At 36.3% G+C, this 16,982-nt stretch overlaps 1 protein-coding gene and 2 long non-coding RNA genes across 3 annotated transcripts in view; 1 reads left to right on the top strand and 2 right to left on the bottom strand.

Moving 5' to 3' along the window:
• Positions 1-16,982, top strand: part of LOC309703992 — a 444,269-nt gene that overhangs the window by 92,794 nt on the left and 334,493 nt on the right. The window lies entirely within an intron of this gene.
• Positions 6,359-8,990, bottom strand: LOC309704066. The gene is made up of 3 exons (XR_014276140.1): positions 8,903-8,990; positions 7,739-7,958; positions 6,359-6,896 (listed from the first exon to the last, which is right to left on the bottom strand). It is a non-coding gene; the product is annotated as an uncharacterized lncRNA (long non-coding RNA).
• Positions 12,720-15,160, bottom strand: LOC309703980 (C-type mannose receptor 2-like). The gene is made up of 4 exons (XM_082528929.1): positions 15,066-15,160; positions 14,273-14,647; positions 13,764-14,114; positions 12,720-13,266 (listed from the first exon to the last, which is right to left on the bottom strand). Exons 1-4 carry the CDS (start codon positions 15,097-15,099, stop codon positions 12,923-12,925), a joined length of 1,104 nt encoding a protein of 367 aa, XP_082385055.1. The 5' UTR covers positions 15,100-15,160; the 3' UTR covers positions 12,720-12,922.

Below are 16,982 nucleotides of genomic sequence, written 5' to 3'. Positions count from 1 at the left end.
CAATAATTAATTAATTACATGTGTCATAACTATTTATTTAATTAATTAATTCCAATTTTAATTAATTATTGCCACATTTAATTAATTATTTAATGGTGTATTTAATTAATTCATTATGGCAGTCCTGGCGTTCCATAAATATCTGGTTACAAATGTGAATATCCTGCTGTGTACTGAAATCCCTCTTGTTTTGCATAGAAATATACTGAACAACATACAAAGCATAATATATAAAATAACATTTAACTGAGTTTTTTCTTTGAAAGAAGCCTCTAATGTCCATTCTTATATTTCAGTACATAACTGAAACCGATTTAGTCGGGGAGGGTAAAAACTGAAAATATGAAATAAACACACGTAAGCTAAGACTCTCTAAAAAAATAGCATTGTTGTTGTTCGGCTTTTCATTTCGCCATTTGTTGATTCACTTGAAGAGCAAGTAACGTAATATTGGTCAAGTGATCAGTTTGATATCAATCTTTGGTGATGCACTGTCATATTTACATTATTTGTACCGTCTGAATGATTTGCTTTGGTACCTGGTCAAACTTAAGCTCTCCTTAGTATGGCTGGCTCCGTTTCTCCAACAGCGCACTCACAAGCAGCAGCTGCCCCGCCCTCTCGCTCAGTCGCTTAGTGCCTGAGCTCGGATCATACCAATATCAGGGGGGATTCACGCACAGTCGTAAATTCCCACAGTGTGCACTATGTGCTTCGAATATTGTGTGTACTTTTTGTTTTATACAGTTGTCAGCCAGGCATCTAACTATGAAAAAATTACACTCCAAAAGACCCCGGGCTTCTGACAAAACAACCCGGGCTTAAGCCCAGTAAGCCACCCCCACGCCCCGCCCCTGCCACAAAGTCTTGCGTCAGTTCTCTGTACTCCCTGTCATCCATGTCAGTGATGAGGCCGACTATTGCAGAGTCATCAGAGAACTTCGGGAGGAAGCATCATCCTCTCCAATGCCGGGTTGGTAGGCAAACTGAAGTGGGTCCAGTGATGAGCTCACCAGGGGCCGAAGCTTATGATCCTTCTGTTCCCGCGTTTTCCTCAGCTGTTTTTGATCACTTTGAGCCTGTTTCACTGTGCACTTTGGCTGAAGTAGGGCTCTCTGGAAAAGTCCAGAACTCCCATTGCAAAAAAAAATCTGTGAGTGTTCTTTGATGGCAATTTTTCATTTGACAAACAAACAAATAAATCCTGTTGTAAAAGCCAGCTTCTTCCAGCTGAGGGCCCTTGCAAAAATTAAGAACATGTTGTCATTTGCTGACTTCAAGAAAGTGATTTATCTATTAATTTCATCCTGGCTTGATTAGTGTAATAATCTTTATTTTGGTATCAGCCAGGCTCTGCTCTCTTCTTCAGCTTGTTCAGAATGAGGTTAGGGTTAGACAGGCACTCGTGAATGAGACCATATTTCCCCAGTCTTGGCTCGTTCACACTGGCTTCCAGTACGTTATAGAATTGATTTTAAGATTTTATTGCTTGTTTTTAAGTCTCTAAATTGATTAGCTTCCCTATACCTCTCTGATCTTGTAACTAAAAATACTCCAAATAGAACTCTTAGGTCAGCTGATAAGTTGTTTCTGATTGTTCCTAGCAGCAAACTAAAACCCAGAGGAGACGAGGACTTTGTGATTGCTGCGCCTAAACTTGAATAGACTGCTTCTTCAAATTAGGACCTCTCCAAAACTCGACATTTGTAAATCTCATCTAGAAACACATCTTTACTCCCTAGCTTTTAATTGTGACTGTGTCTTGTTTTGTTCTTTTTGTGTGTATTTGTTTTCCTTTTTACTATGTACAGCAGCTTGGTCGACCTGTGTTGTTGTTAAATGTGTTTATAAATAAACAGATTGATTGAAAGTGACGATCATGAGAGTATTCCAAAGTGGAGTGGATATTTTCTCTGATTTGTGTGTGGACATTAAGTATTTACTTTAATTTTCCATTCATTATCCAGAAGGTTCTTCTACATAACAGAAAACAACAATGGGTGGGGACATGAGAACATGAGAATGTGTTCATCAGGATGGAGATAAAACACACTAATGGCATCTAGTGGACAAATAAGATATGACAGTCTGGAAGTAATTTCTATATCATTATTATTATTAATGATAATAATTGATATTATATGTGTTATTTATATTTTAAAATCTATCTACAGATTTAAAAAAAAATATATATATATATATATATATATATATATATATATATATATATATATATATATATATATATATTTGTGGTAACATCATGACAAAAAATGCACAAAATTATTTTTTTTCCTAAATGACAATTTTATTCATTTCTGTCCTTTTGATGTCATAAATATATTACACACATTATTAAATGGCATATGGTGACTCCTGAAGACCACAATATAAGAAGCCTGAGTAGCAAACAGATGGAGATGGTTACAAAAAGGATCTGTAAAACAGAGCTACAAAGAGAAGTAAACATTTTGTTGATACAGTAAGTGATGGAGAATGAACAAGACACAACAAACAAGCAGAACCCGTAATTCATCCTGTGGTATACAGTTATAGCAAACAGCATTTATAGTCAGAGCTGTGGGAAGGGAGTGCTGAAGTGTCTGTGTTTGTGTGTGTGTCTGCACAGGGGTGGAGGGGACTACCACACTCCTCTGTGCACAGCAGACAAGAATCAGCAGACAAAAAAATGTCACAGATACAGAGAGTTCAAGTATTCCCGTCTTGCAACTCTTAGGACAGCAGTCAAGACATATAATTTAAGCATATTCACACAAAGTTAACTTAATATTTTAAAGTCCTGTGTGGCTTAGTGGGTAGAGCAGCCCATCTGCTAATGGCAAGGTTGGTGGTTTGATCCATGGCTCCCCTTAAACTGTGTGTCATAGATCCTGAGCCCTAAATTACCTCCTTATCCCCCAAGGCTTGAAGTATAAGAGGCAATCTGCTCAAAATGAGTAGAAAAGCACATACATACACTTATATTATTTTCTTAAGGATTAATAAAGTATTCTGATTCTGATGCATACATACACCAGTCCATGCACAACAAAGTCAAGTTCCCTGTTGCATCCAAGGGATTAATGTCAAACTACTTCTTAAAGTTACTTTCATCTAGGTGCAAGATTTTAATGCTCCCAAAAATTGGCTAAAAGCTGATTTTGAATAATGCACAACCTCCAGCTGCTGGTGTTCAGTACGTAACATCATTTGATCATAATATGTCCTAATATTTTTTTCTTAAAGAAATAACAGGAATCGTGTTCGACGTGTTTTAACAAATTGATCTTTAGAATATGTTTTGTCATTTCTGTCTTTTGCAGGTGTTTCAACAAACCCAGACATCCTAGTTCCCAGCCTTGTTTTTGTTAGTAATTTTCTGTAATTTCATTGTTCATATTGTTTCTGTAAAATCTATACATTTCCACTGTTGTATGTATGACCTATTTTTACTTTTCAAATGTTAAAATCTAGAAAAATAGTACATAAAAGATAAAACGTTTTGATGCCTCAGTCAGAGGATTTTCATTAAGGCATGTTATAGTAACAAATGTTGAAATTTGGCAGATGAAATGCCCGATGGGCAGGTAAGCAAACTAATACTGCATACCCAATCATACATATTGCCAACCACATTCAGTGCATGTGATTACTACTGCTTTTGCACAGCAGTGATAATCAAAGGATCGCTGTTTTTCTCATTTTGTTTCAGATGTGGACTGAAGTATGGAAGGATCTCACCACCAAACGAACACTCAGTTAATGAGTAGATGTGAGACTGAGACGTGACATCGTAAAAGGACACGAGACCTTCCTCATAATCTACAAACACCCCAACTTTCCGAGGTTTCTCTTTAACCGAAAGGCTCACGGGTGGTTTTTGTCAGGGCTGCATATTTCTGGTCTTCATAATGTACAGTAGCCCAGCAACCGTTGTCAGGATTGATTGAGAGTTTCCCCTTGTGGTTTGCATCACGTCTCGCCAGATCCAGATCCCACCTGGTCTTTTTGCTGACCTCCACCTCCCGGTATGCCCTGCCAGAGGACAGCCTGTTGAGCCCCAGGATACTTCCAAACATATTAAACCTTTGCAGAGAATCAGGATCTTTCGACATCTTTCCACCATCTCTCACTTTTTTCCCAATTATCAGAAATTTCAAGGCTTTGGTGTGCGGTATCACATAAACATTCACAGCAATGACAACAACCTCTTGAACTGAAGCTTCTCCAGGTTTGCTCAACAGAAAAAAATGCTGGCACCATGAACATGCGGGCTGATCTGTGCGAGGGAGGAGGACGGTAGTGACGTGGCATTTTCAAACCATATCGTTTTATCCTTCTGCACTGAGAAGCAAAATTTCTGGCTTACTTACTTTTTACAAGTTAAGACAACTCAAATAAACTGAGTTGATCAGCTTTTTGAATGAAAAGTACTGTAACTTACTTAAACTGAGTTCTAATAACAAGTTGATAAAAACTGGGTTCAGTCTACTTAATATTTTGAATAAAACAAAATATTAGATTTTACAGTGAGGTATCTGGCAAATGTCTCACAGAGAAGCAACACATATTTCAATGATGATTAAAAAAAACGTACCGACTTTGAATATTTTTACAGAATATTTTTAAACCATCTAGGCAGTGCCTCACACAGGAAACCAGGCAAACTCACTCAGCATTCAATGCTTGTCTTTACAGGAAACAAAAAGCAACAACAACAACAACAACAACATCATCTTTTCTTCCCACGAGATATGGCGGAAGAAGCGGTAATACTAGTAAACAGTAAGTATTGTGTGTACATGACAGCTCGTTATAAGATTTGATTCTTTAATAATTCCTCTTCAAGAACAGTTTCATGCTTTGAGTTTTACAGATAGAATATTAGAAAGGTGAGGGGAGTAACAATAGCTTAGTGGAACTTTAAGGCAATATTTCATTTTTCATCAATCAATTTTCTGAAAACTAAAGGTAGTTACTGTCTAGACACAGGGATTGAGAAAATTGACAATAAAATAAAATAAATGATCAGCGACTATGGTTAAGACTGCAAGTACAATACCCGAATATATGTGTGATATGTGTCTATGATTCATACATTTTTGTGCATATAAAACTATTTTCTATAAGGTCTTTTACAAGCCTGTGCTCCCATGCACAGGTGGTGTTTTGATATATTCTCCTATCCACCACCTGTAACAGCACTCTTGCCTGACTAGAACATGTAAATATAAACTTGACCTCTTATTTACGTTTGAAGCCAACGTTGCAAAAGTGCAGAAATCCTGAGAGAAAGCAACTACAATCCAATAAATTCAAAAACAGGCTGGTAACTGAGGTGAGCAGATCGATCCAAAAATCAATAGTATTGATACCAACACTAGTATTGGTATTGGATCAATACTAGCACAACTGGGTCGATACTTGCTTTTATCATTCAAGTTCAGTATGTAGCCTGCTGAACTGTGTTAACTATTTCATTGGAAAAAATAAACCTCAAACATGCACTATGGTCTCCAAAAACCCAATTTCAAAACACATGAAAAGCTCAAAGGTGTGTTTTGTTGTGTTAAGTAATTATTGTGGAAAGTTACAATCACAGTGATATAGTGGTGATTGAAATGTGTTCAGAATTTGCAAATTGAGAATTCATCTTTCACTATACCTGTATTTACTTGGTATTGGATTCATACCCAAATTCTGAGTGTGGCACAGCACTACTGTGAATGAGGGAAAGTGTGAATGTTGAATGTTTTTGTTGAAATGTCCAGGAAAGTATAAACATGTTAAATGACAAGATATATGTGTTCAAATAGCGTCAATTAACGCACAGCTTCAGGTTTTTTATTTCTATTTAATTCTTCATAATTAAACAATAAGAATAAGTAGCCTGACATCCTGTAATCAGTATGAAACTATAATTTGATGAAGCTAAAATACAATAACACATTAAGTTTTTGTACAAAGTATCGGTATAGGATCAGTATCGCTGATACCACCCTGAATTTTACTTCTTCTCAATTTCTCAATAGTAACCACAAAACTCAAAATATGTCAACAAAAACCCACAACTCACTCAGACTGTTTATTTTGTTCATAACAAAATGACATAACAGAGCGAGTTGTTTAGGTGCCATAAAATAGAAACCAAAAACTATGTTAACTTCAAAGAGATTTAGTTTTAATGTTAGCATATAAAATATAAAAAGTAAATAGGTTTAAAATATTTGCGGGACCGTATGGAAAAGACTGACAAATAAACACAGAGAGGATCACAACGAAGCTTAAAATGAAAACCATGCTTATAAAATACATTGTCTTATTTAAGATGGTATCATGATGAATTTTCATGCGTTTCTCTCTTTGGATAGCTGCAAATAAACTGTAGCTGAAAGTGCATTCATAAGAAATTTAACTGTTCCTTTTATATGTGGAATATAGTCACATTTTTGATTTTCTCACTGAATGCTATAGGACCAGGATTTAATGAGATAAGCAAAGGACATATAACAAATAATAATATTTAATGTAGCAAAGAGCAAAAACATACAAGGAGATTGTTTATCCAAGCAAAAAAAATAAAAATTAGCTAACCATGACAGCGTTCATCTGTTGGCTTCTGGAACACATATTTTTCAAAGTGAACAGGACGACACTGGTTTCCAACTTTGTCACAAGCCACTATCACTTTTGTTGTGCTTTTCGTAATTCTTGTAACGCTACAGCTGCTGGTGTTCACTTCAACATCATGTATCTTAAAGGTTGAGGTACTGATGCATAAGTTATCACGAACACGCCTGCCGGAGCCATTACAGATCTTCACCACACGTTTCTCATCCTTCTTCTTGATGAAGGACTGCAGAGGTCTTTTGCAGAGTCTTTCATTCTCCAAGTACCTGAAGAGTCATATCAGTGTCCTATGTTAATGTCAGGACATTAACCTTTTTTCTTTAAAAAAAACAAACAAAAAAACCCCCATAACACTTACATTAATATAAATAATATTAATAATATTATAGTTATTTTTAGTAAATGCTAAACAGCTCTTACTGGCTATTTTGTTGAGTACACCTGTTCAAAACAAATATAATCAGTCAGTCACATAGCAGCAACTAAGTGAATTTAAATATGTAATATGGTCAAGATGATGCCCTTAAGTGCAAAACAAGCATCAAAATGGTGAAGAAAGGTGATTTAAGTGACTCAAAATGTGGTAATGTTGTGGTTGCCAGAATAACTGGTTCAGGTTTTTAGAAAAAAAACAGTGCTACAGGTGTTTTCTCATACAACCATCTCTATGGTTTACAGAGAATGGTCTGAAAAAGAGAAAATAACCAGTGAGTGTCGGGTCATTGCGCAGAAATGCCTTATTTATGTCAGAGCTCAGAGGAGACTAGTCAGACTGCTCAAACTAGATTTTTGAACTAACACTGAGTTCAGTGGGCTTAAATGTCCTCCATAATCACCACATCTCAATCCAATATTACCTTTGGGATTTTGGTGAAACGGGAGATTTGCATTATAAATCTGCTTCTACTCTGATGCTGTCATGTCTACATGGATCAAAATCTCAGAGGAATGTTTCCAGCACCTTGTTGAATCTATGCCAAGAAGAATGTAAGCATATGGTTTGTTGAAAGCGTACTTGTGTACTGGATCCCATTGTGTTTTGCCAGTTGCACTGTTAAGGAAAAGGCAGCATTCTATCGATCCACCTATCTATAAGCCTTTAACTCACATTTGCCATGCCTCCTTTGATTTTCTGTTGAAGTTTTGCTGAAGGATGTGCTTCTGAACAAATCTGTTGAATCCATTATTGTTCCAGGTCCTCTGACATGGGCGATTGTTGTACTTGTTCCGTGGGTTGGAGTTTCGGCTTGGATTGTAAACCATTGCATTCCATCCATGCAGGAGTGCGAGAGTGCACAAGATAGTCAGAAGGACAGCGTTCATTTTATCTAGTGTGTATGAAAAAAACATTGTGAGTACATTTATTCACACATTCAGAAACAATGTAATACATGTCTAACACTACAAAGGTCTGTATTAATCAACTTTGACGTTTTCTTGTTGTTTTTTTAATCAAGCCATTATTTGACTATTAATCAAATTATAGACAAAGATGCTAACGTGTCATGTAACTACTAATTATAGAGCACTAAAGGTTCAGCAATAACCATTTCCATACATATATTTAAAGGTGGTTATATTTGGCATAAAACTTGCTGCTTCCCTTCCTCTTTTCATTCTATATAATAATAATAATAATAATAATAATAATAATAATAATAATAATAATAATAATGGATTGCATTTATATAGCGCTTTTCGGGGCCCTCAAAGCACTTTACAATACCACTATTCATTCACTCTCATATTCATACACTGGTGGAGGCAAGCTACAGTTGTGGCCACAGCTGCCCTGGGGCAGACTGTCTTTATCTAAGTGTGCATGAGTGTTGGGCTTTATGTCTTCCGCCAGTCTTTCAGTGCACATGTGTGAAGTCACTCACAAATTATTGGAAATCCTACTGGTGCTACTGTAAAAGCTCCAGTGCTTCCCATCATTCTTCAGCAGATCATCCTGCCAGTTAAAACACTTAAACTGTAAACTTAACCATCTCAGGTATAAAGTAGTTCTTTATTGCTTATTGTGAGATTTATGTAACAAAACTGGTGGAAATAAATTAAAACAAATCCACTGTAAGTGCACTGTAAGTCTAATATCTACTTTTTCACATCAGGGTCATCATTATCATTGTAGTGGTTTTACTAAAATGTCGGAAAATTAAAGGTTTTCAAAAGACTGTTACTGCTACTTGATAAATTATAAAAGATTGTCTTTATATGTATTGTTAAAGGCAGAAACTGTGCGTGGCGTGTGTGTGTGAAGAGGTCTTACCTGATCACATGAACTTCCTATGTTGTCAGTGTAGCTGTTTTAGTATGGAGGAGAAAAACAACTGAGGTTTGAGTCTATGAAACGTTTCCCTCTTTTAAACCAGCATCTTCTCTGGTGTGAACTATAACAACCAATCATCTCAAATTTCCACTTTCTATAAAGTATATGTTAATGATCATTTCAAGGCAAATAAGTAATGTGTAAATGTTTTTTGACACAAACTGAGAGCACACCCTTCTGTTTCTGTAAATGAAGAAGTTCACACTTGTGTCTGGTGTTAGTGTGAAACTTTCCATTTTACACCCACAGTGGGTGGACAACAAATAAACTGAAGTATAGAAAAACAGAAAAAGAACACAAAGAGCACCGGCCACAGAGCTAAAATATTTCACTAGACTGTCATTGAACACCTTTATTATGAATCCATCATATTCCACATGATTGGCAATCAATAAGCAAAATATGGTTGAAGTGTTTTGCTTTGTACGGCATTCACAGTGAGTTACAACAAATTTAATGTGAAGTATTGAATTGTTTTTAACATGATCATGAAATAACACACGCTCACTCAAATGTATACAAGTCACATCAAATAGCAAATTCACTCATTGCACTCCTTTCTAAACTCATGTTTTATATATAGAAATAACTTTTTTTACAGCAACTAAATTCTTTTCACGAGTAACGTGTGACAGAGTCATTGTGGTAGCTATAAAATGAATTGAGTAAAAATGTCTAACATGTTATTGAAATCACACAGTAAAGTATCCTTTGCTTATCTTTTGATGTTTTGATCATTTTGTACAATTTTTAGAGCTCTTTTTTAAATCTAGTACCCGGAGCAGATTCTTCTCATACTTTACAAAGCTTTGCCTCTTCATAACACTGACACAATGTAACAATCTGTCTTATTTTTATATAAACCTGGAAAAAAATCTGACATTTTTAGGCTTTAGAAACAAGCAGAAAGCAGAAAGTCAAACTCACTGGTTACATCTAGTGGACGATTGAGGAATAACAGTCTGGAAAAACTACAAGGTCAAACATGTTTTATTGTATTATTTGAACCAACATCTTGACAAAAAATATAAAGTTGAAAAAAAAGGTTCTGTAAATGACACTTTTATTGATTTAAATACATAATATATAATGATCACAACTGTTGTGGACTTTAAATGAAAACATTTAAGAACAAGAGAAGAACTCATTCATCTTTTTACATATAAATATAATGAATAGTATTTATAGTCAGAGCTTAGAGAAGGGCCTTTAAGGAACAGTTGCTCAAGTATGTGTGTGTCTCTTGTGACTTCAAAAGCATGTCAGTCTTGCAGCTATGAGCTCTCCTAAGAAAGGGCAGACAGTACAGTATAACCTTATTTACACAAAACTGTGTTTCTAAAACATTTTTGTAATTCTCACAATTATTAGGAGGTAGAGCGGGTCAATTAATTAGAAGGTCAGTAGATTGATCCCTGGCTCCTCAAACCTGTGTGTCAACGTATCTTTGGGCAAGATGCTGACACCTGAGTTGACTCATGTGCTCCCCCTGGAGGGTGAATGTCAGGGTTAAAGAGCTTAGACACTGGAAAAAAAAGCACTTGTGTCAATGAATGAATGAGGCTTGTAGTAAGAAAGTGTTTTGAGCGCTCAAAGCAAGTAGAACAGCACGTTATAAGTACAAAATGGTCAAGTGCCCTTTTGTGTCAAAGGTGTTAATGTGAAATTAATTTACTGCTAAAATGTCACCTTCATCTATGCATGATGATAATGGTTGACATGTGACATGGCACTCAGAGGTTTTGGCTTCAAATTTACTCATGGCATTTACAAAGGACATTCTTCAAATTTTATCAGGGACAGGTGAGTGGGTCTCTTCTGCTTAATCCTGGAGTGTAAACACATTTTTAAATCCAAGTTGGAGAATGACCGCTTGGATGAAGTAAACACAGGGGTAATGCCAAGCAAGGGCGTAGATTTGGTATGGACGGAAGGGACATGTCCCCACAAATATCCATCGATTATTGAATGTCCCCACCAATAATTTGATCCCTTCGAGTAAAGAAAAACAAAACCCATAGAAATAAATAAAAAAAGCGATCTGTCAGCGTCTCATTCACCCAGCGGTGCAGAAAGAGTTAAATTACTTCTCTACTGGAGTCCTACGTCATGTGACAAATATGGCCAATGTGATTGGCTGTGCCTTTCAGGGAGCTCTGTTTAGTTTTAGCAGCGGCAAGCCTGCGCTGCCAGGACCTGCAAGGAGGAGAGGAGGATGGCAGCAAAAAGAACCTGGATATAAGAAAGTATTTTTCAAAGAAACCTGTAAGTCCCTTAAAGTCAAGTTCACTCATAAAACCTGTCCATCATAATAACGTTACAGGCTATGCAAGGCAATACATGCCAACCCTCCCGTTTTTTCTGGGACAATCCTGAATTTCAGTGCCCCTCTTATTACCCTTTCTGGGTTGCAAAATAAACTTTTACAAATTTTTCAGGCGAGAATGTAGCTGTGCAAACTTCAAATATCTAGAACAGCAAACCCCCGGCACATCGTTTTAGGCTTTGGCCCACATCAGTCTAAAATTGTATGTAACCATGAATAACGTGTTACCATGACCACCAGGAGAGACTGGACAGTATAGATGTAAAACAAATATGCCAGCAGTTTACCTCAGTTAATGAGAGGAGAAGGCATGTGTGTGGCTCCTTCACATACTGGACATTGAGTTGTTGTGTGGGACACCAGTAGCCAATGTCTGTTGCTGTAACAGTAGTTCATGTTTAGAGTAAAACATCCCAGCCAACTGATTTGATCGGGGCAATAGTGCCTAAAATGTTGCATAATTTTGCTAAGAGATCTGTTACTTTGTGGTAATCTTAGATGAGTAGTTTTATGGACAAAAACCACCAGGTCATTCAGTGTTCCCTTAGTGCTAACGTATAAGAGATGTTGGTGTAATATAACTGAAGTAATGTTGTTAAGTCCTTAAAGTCATATTCTTTTATTGTCATGACTGTATTTGAAGCCATTTTTATGTTTGTATGATACCTGATTTATATGGAATATGGTTGAAGTAAACTAAAGTATAAAATACTTAGTCAGTCATTTGTTTAATAGTAACTTAACATTATATAATTCACATATAAAACTATGAATTGTAATTTTAAATGGTTTAAAAGCATGTAGAATAGCATATGTAGGCAAGTATATTTCTCCTCTTTTTATCAAGAAAAAAAAGGAAACAGGGCAGGGTTCGGTGGTTGAATCATCCGTCCCCACCAATGCCAAAACCAAATCTACGCCCTTGATGCCAAGAGTTCTCAGGTGCATGAAGCAGTTTTTGAGAAAGTGACATTTTGTCTCATTAGGGTCGAATGGGTGAGAATTTTAAAGGATTTCCTGTATGCACCAAGAACTACTGTAAGGAGTGTCGACTGTGACAGACACAGGTCATCGGTTTACAGCATGTCACTTTAAATAATACATCATTATGAAAAAAAGTAGTTAAGTGGTTTTGTGAAAGTTTACAATATAAATACTCTGGTTTGTCATATTAACTTTTAATATTTATTAACCATTAAAGACTGGAAATATTATCACAAAGGCCAGTTTATAAGTTCGTAAAGACAAAAAGATTACAAAGATGAAAAAAAAAATAAACAACAAACATAAAAACTAAAACAGACTTTTTTATCTATCAACAAAAGTGTAATAATGAAGTAATGCAGCAATAATGAAGAAAGCAATTATGATATCACTGAAACGGAATGTCAAGCAGAACATGAGGAAACCATAATTACCTTAGCGAATATCAAATTTTACCAATATTGTGTCGTTGACAGCTATAGATTTGTTTTTCACTCTTAGTTGAAATTTTACCATCACCAAAACACCCCAGTGACTCACAGCAGAGAACTACAAAATCCCAATTCACTCCAGAATGAAATCTGTAATAAATGGAGATGAGATAAATCTTACTTTGCCTCGTGTCTAAATTCTAAAATAGTTCTGAAGTCTTATTTAAAACATAAAAAATTGTATTTCTTATTGTCTCTCTGACTGACCCACTCATACTGTCCTCCTCTCATCATGCCCACAGCCCTGCCACAATCCTCAGTCTTTCCCTCTCTGCTCCACTTCTCATAGCAGACCAGCTTGTCATTGACCCAGAACCACAGATCCAGAGTGCAGGAGTAGCGCAGGCCGAGCCAGACAAAAGGACTCGAGGCATTCTTGGCTCTCACCTCTGCCCATCTCTGTTGGTAAGGGTTAGTGATGGAGACCAGTCCCCTGTGAGACTCTCTGCAGTAATCCAAGGCCTCCTTCCAGGTTTTGTTTTCTTTGATCAGGATCAGTTTATCTGCCATAAAGAAAAAAAACAACACATTCCGTTGAATCTAGTGAGCTGTAAACATGAGAAACTCTCTGCGCTGTTTATTTTGTTCCAATAATAAAAAAATAAAAAATAAAAAAACCTAGAAAAAGCGTGTGTGTTACTCTGCCCTCAGTAGAAACCAGTATAATAACAATAATGAACTTTGTGCAGACAGGTCGACAACATCCTGAAATATTTGTGTTTTTAAACTTTTAGGAATCCAAAACAACTTCTCTCCATATTTACAGACAACAGAGACTTTAAAACGTTGGTTGAACATAAAAGTAGCTGAAAGTTATCCCACAGATATTTAAAGTCATCTGACTGTCAACTAAGTGTGTTCATGTTTATGAGATTAATTCAGCAAACATGCAGATGTAGGTGGAGGAAAAATACACAACATGTTCAGTTGGATCTTGTCAGTGATTCCAGTGATCCTCCTTTTAGAGAAACCAGTCAGACACATGTTGATAAAAACTCACCATCATAACAGAAGAAGGGTTTTTCTTTGTCACATTCATCAGAGCTCCATTTTCCTGATCTGTTTAACAGAGTCATAGCACATGTCTTGTTGCTTTGTTCATCATTGAATAACTGCATATCCCAGTATCTGAAAGAGGAATTACTCCCATCTGACCACCTCCAGCTGTCTCTGAACAGACCCATCCACACACTCATGTTACGGCCAATGAACAGAGCCTTCATTTCTTCTCCATCTACCTGATCGAGTCCACTGGCCAAGTCAGTGTAATTATATCTGCAGTAGTTCTGAGCCTGTGTCCAGTTCTTCTTCTCCTCAATCAAATACAATGTTTTATTGTCTTTCTTCTTTTCTGTAAAACAAACAGAAAAACACACAAAGACATCCCTCAATAATTTCTCACCTGAAATTCTGTCTGTCTCTATCTTCTCACTTCACAATTATGTGATTGCATTATATTTTTATATCATGATATTATAATATTATTTAATATTATTCATATCTCCTCACCATTGTAGCAGATGAACCACATAGGATGGTGACATGAAACATCTACCAGCTTGTCTCTTTTCCTCCCACAGTTTCCAGGCCCAGGTTCAGTTTCTTGTCTTCCATTCAGATTCCAGCTGCTGTCATTATGAATGTATTCCACTCCTGGCAGAGACCAACGCCACGTCCTGTTTCCACCTGTGTTGTTGTTCAGTCCAATCCAGGCTTCTCCTTGATTCTGTGCGGAGTTACGGAGTCTGCTCATGTCTGTCATGTCAAACACTTTGGCCAGGTCTGTATATTTCTCTCTGCAGTATCTCTGTGCTTCAGACCAGCTCTTGTTTTCTTTAATAAAGTGGTACTCATACAGGCGGCATGTAAAGAGGCAACACTGACCTGAAATACAGAAATATGATAAACATAGTCTGACTGAAGAAATTAAATATTACAGGTTAACATCGTTACTTAAATGAGACTCTGACTGTAGTGAATGGGCAGATGTGAGAAGACTGAGTGAATCTAAGCTAAAGTCTTTTATTTGCCAGTTGCATTCATACAATAGGTCCAGGTACATGGGCAATCTTGTACAGAGCTGAGAATAACAGTCAAATAAATACAAATACAAAGACACACTTACAGATATGGTATATAACAAAGTGCCTACAGAGGTATTATATAGGATTATTGATATTGTTTTCTTAACAGAATAAAATGGGGAAAAAAAACATGTCAAGTAGTTCATTTATATTCATAAATATTCTATATTCATTTTATTTAAATTAAAAAGAGTATATTTGGTAAACAATCCACTTACCCATCAGAATAAGCAGATACAGACTCCACTGCATCTTTGATCTGACAGATTAAAGTGATGTTTTATTACTCAAGGAAACAAAGACTTGAACAAAACTTCTTTTTTTTCACTTTATGTCAGATGAAAGAAAAGATGGATCAATACAAGATAGTAGGACATATGAAGTACATGTGAAAAAGACCAACATACTTAAAGAAAAATAGTGTGAACTATTATGAACCAGAACAGAAACTGTTTTTTAAATAATTCAGCAGCTCATGAACAAACTGATAAAATTAATGATATTACTAATCTTGAAAGCTCTTTTTTATTTAATGCTAGTTCATCTTTTCAGTAAGAGTTGAGGTAACATATTTTTTAGTTTTGTTTTTTTTTAGTATCACACCTGACAAGATATTTCAGATATTCTCTACACATCACCTCTGCACCACATACATAAAATATATTACAGGTTTTAAACTTACATGTTATAATTTCTTCTCTATACGGTGTGTTCACGAAGACAGCTCTCAAGTAGATATTGATATACAGTAAAGAGAGCTCTTTTTTGTCAAGGTTAGGATTTGAATATCCAAATACAAGACTGGGACTATTTCCCCTGAATGAATGATCCACTGATGAGAGGGATTTGTATATTCCAGTTATAAAAGGTGTCATTTACTTTATGAGTAAACAGGAAAAAAGGGGAAGAACGCACTGCACTACTAACTGTCCACCAAGCAAGAACGTATAAACATATCGTCCTTATCTGTGTTGCTTAATAACTTCATCCATTATGTTAAACTGGGTGTGAGGCACAGTTAGAACTTGATCTGCTCTAGAAAGTACAGGATATCACTGCTTCAGCTGCAGCTACTCAGACATCACAGCAGGAGACTGCAACCAACAAATGAAGGCATTTATCCAATCCAGTCTACTAATTTTTAATCCAAACCACACCTAAAACTGTCTTTCTGGGTACATTATTTTTTTATATACAGTTACTGGTGTTATCAGTTTATTCAATTTAGGTTATTAGCCCCATAGAAATGAGTCCGATAAGATCTAAAGCAGGTGTATGTAACGATCACTGCTGAGTGATTGCCACTCTGTCAAACAAATCACAAAATTAGTTGAGCCAGCAGATTGACTCATAGACCCGAATAAAGAAAACTGAATGGAATTTCTGCTCTGCTTCAAGTTTTCAGGTTTGCTTTGATTGAGATAATCATCTTGTACTTGGTGAAATGATACAGGATTCTTGGATTACCTGGATAAAATTTCAGCTTCCAACATTTAATTTTAATAAAATTGTGAATGGAGGCACACTAGACTGAGTATCTAATTTTACTTCTGCTTTTGGTTATGTGCAAATTGTAAGCAAATACTATTCTCAGTGAAATAATGACCTTATATTTTGTGGCATGCTTTTATTATTGTTTTGTTTGTTGTTTTGACTGTGTTGCTGTATGGACTATGCAATGGAAATGTAAAGAGTGATGAGTGGTGAGAGTTTTGCCTGGGCGTCGATCCATTGGTAGTGCCTCAAGGTAATGCTTCGCGCGTCTCTTCCTTCACTCAATACAGACGAATGAGAGCGAGAGCTGTGTGTCAGTATTATTCATTCATTTCTCCTCACTGCTTCCCCTGTTTAAGGTAACTGCCATCCACAGAATGCTATAAACGTGGCAGTATGTGTTACTGTTAACTGTTAGCCCATTATCATTGTTCATCAAAAGGAAAGAGGTGAATTGTGGACTGTTTTTGCTGAGTTGAACTCCGTTGCTGTGTATGCTTGCTTTCTCTATTGCTCCACCATATTGTGTCATGATTTTTCTGTTACTACTACTTTTCTACCACCAGCTTGGCCTTGGGTCAGTTCTCTGTACTCCCTGTCGTCGATGTCAGTGATGAGGCAGACTATTGCAGAGTCATCAG

The sequence above is a fragment of the Aulonocara stuartgranti genome, assembly GCF_965226115.1.
Source record: "Aulonocara stuartgranti genome assembly, chromosome: 3".
NCBI classification, from domain to species: Eukaryota; Metazoa; Chordata; class Actinopteri; order Cichliformes; family Cichlidae; genus Aulonocara; species Aulonocara stuartgranti.
The sequence above is the reverse complement of the archived record's forward strand: the minus strand, read 5'-3'. Positions and strand labels throughout refer to the sequence as shown.

What these genes read in the sequence shown, in the direction of transcription:
- LOC309703980 (XM_082528929.1), bottom strand. Translation starts at nt 15,099, where the DNA reads ATGCAGTGGAGTCTGTATCTGCTTATTCTGATGG. An exon ending in GTGGTTCATCTGCTACAATG is followed by an intron (nt 14,115 to 14,272) that starts GTGAGGAGATAT and finishes TTTGTTTTACAG; the next exon opens with AAAAGAAGAAAGACAATAAA. An exon ending in ACCCTTCTTCTGTTATGATG is followed by an intron (nt 13,267 to 13,763) that starts GTGAGTTTTTAT and finishes TCTTTATGGCAG; the next exon opens with ATAAACTGATCCTGATCAAA.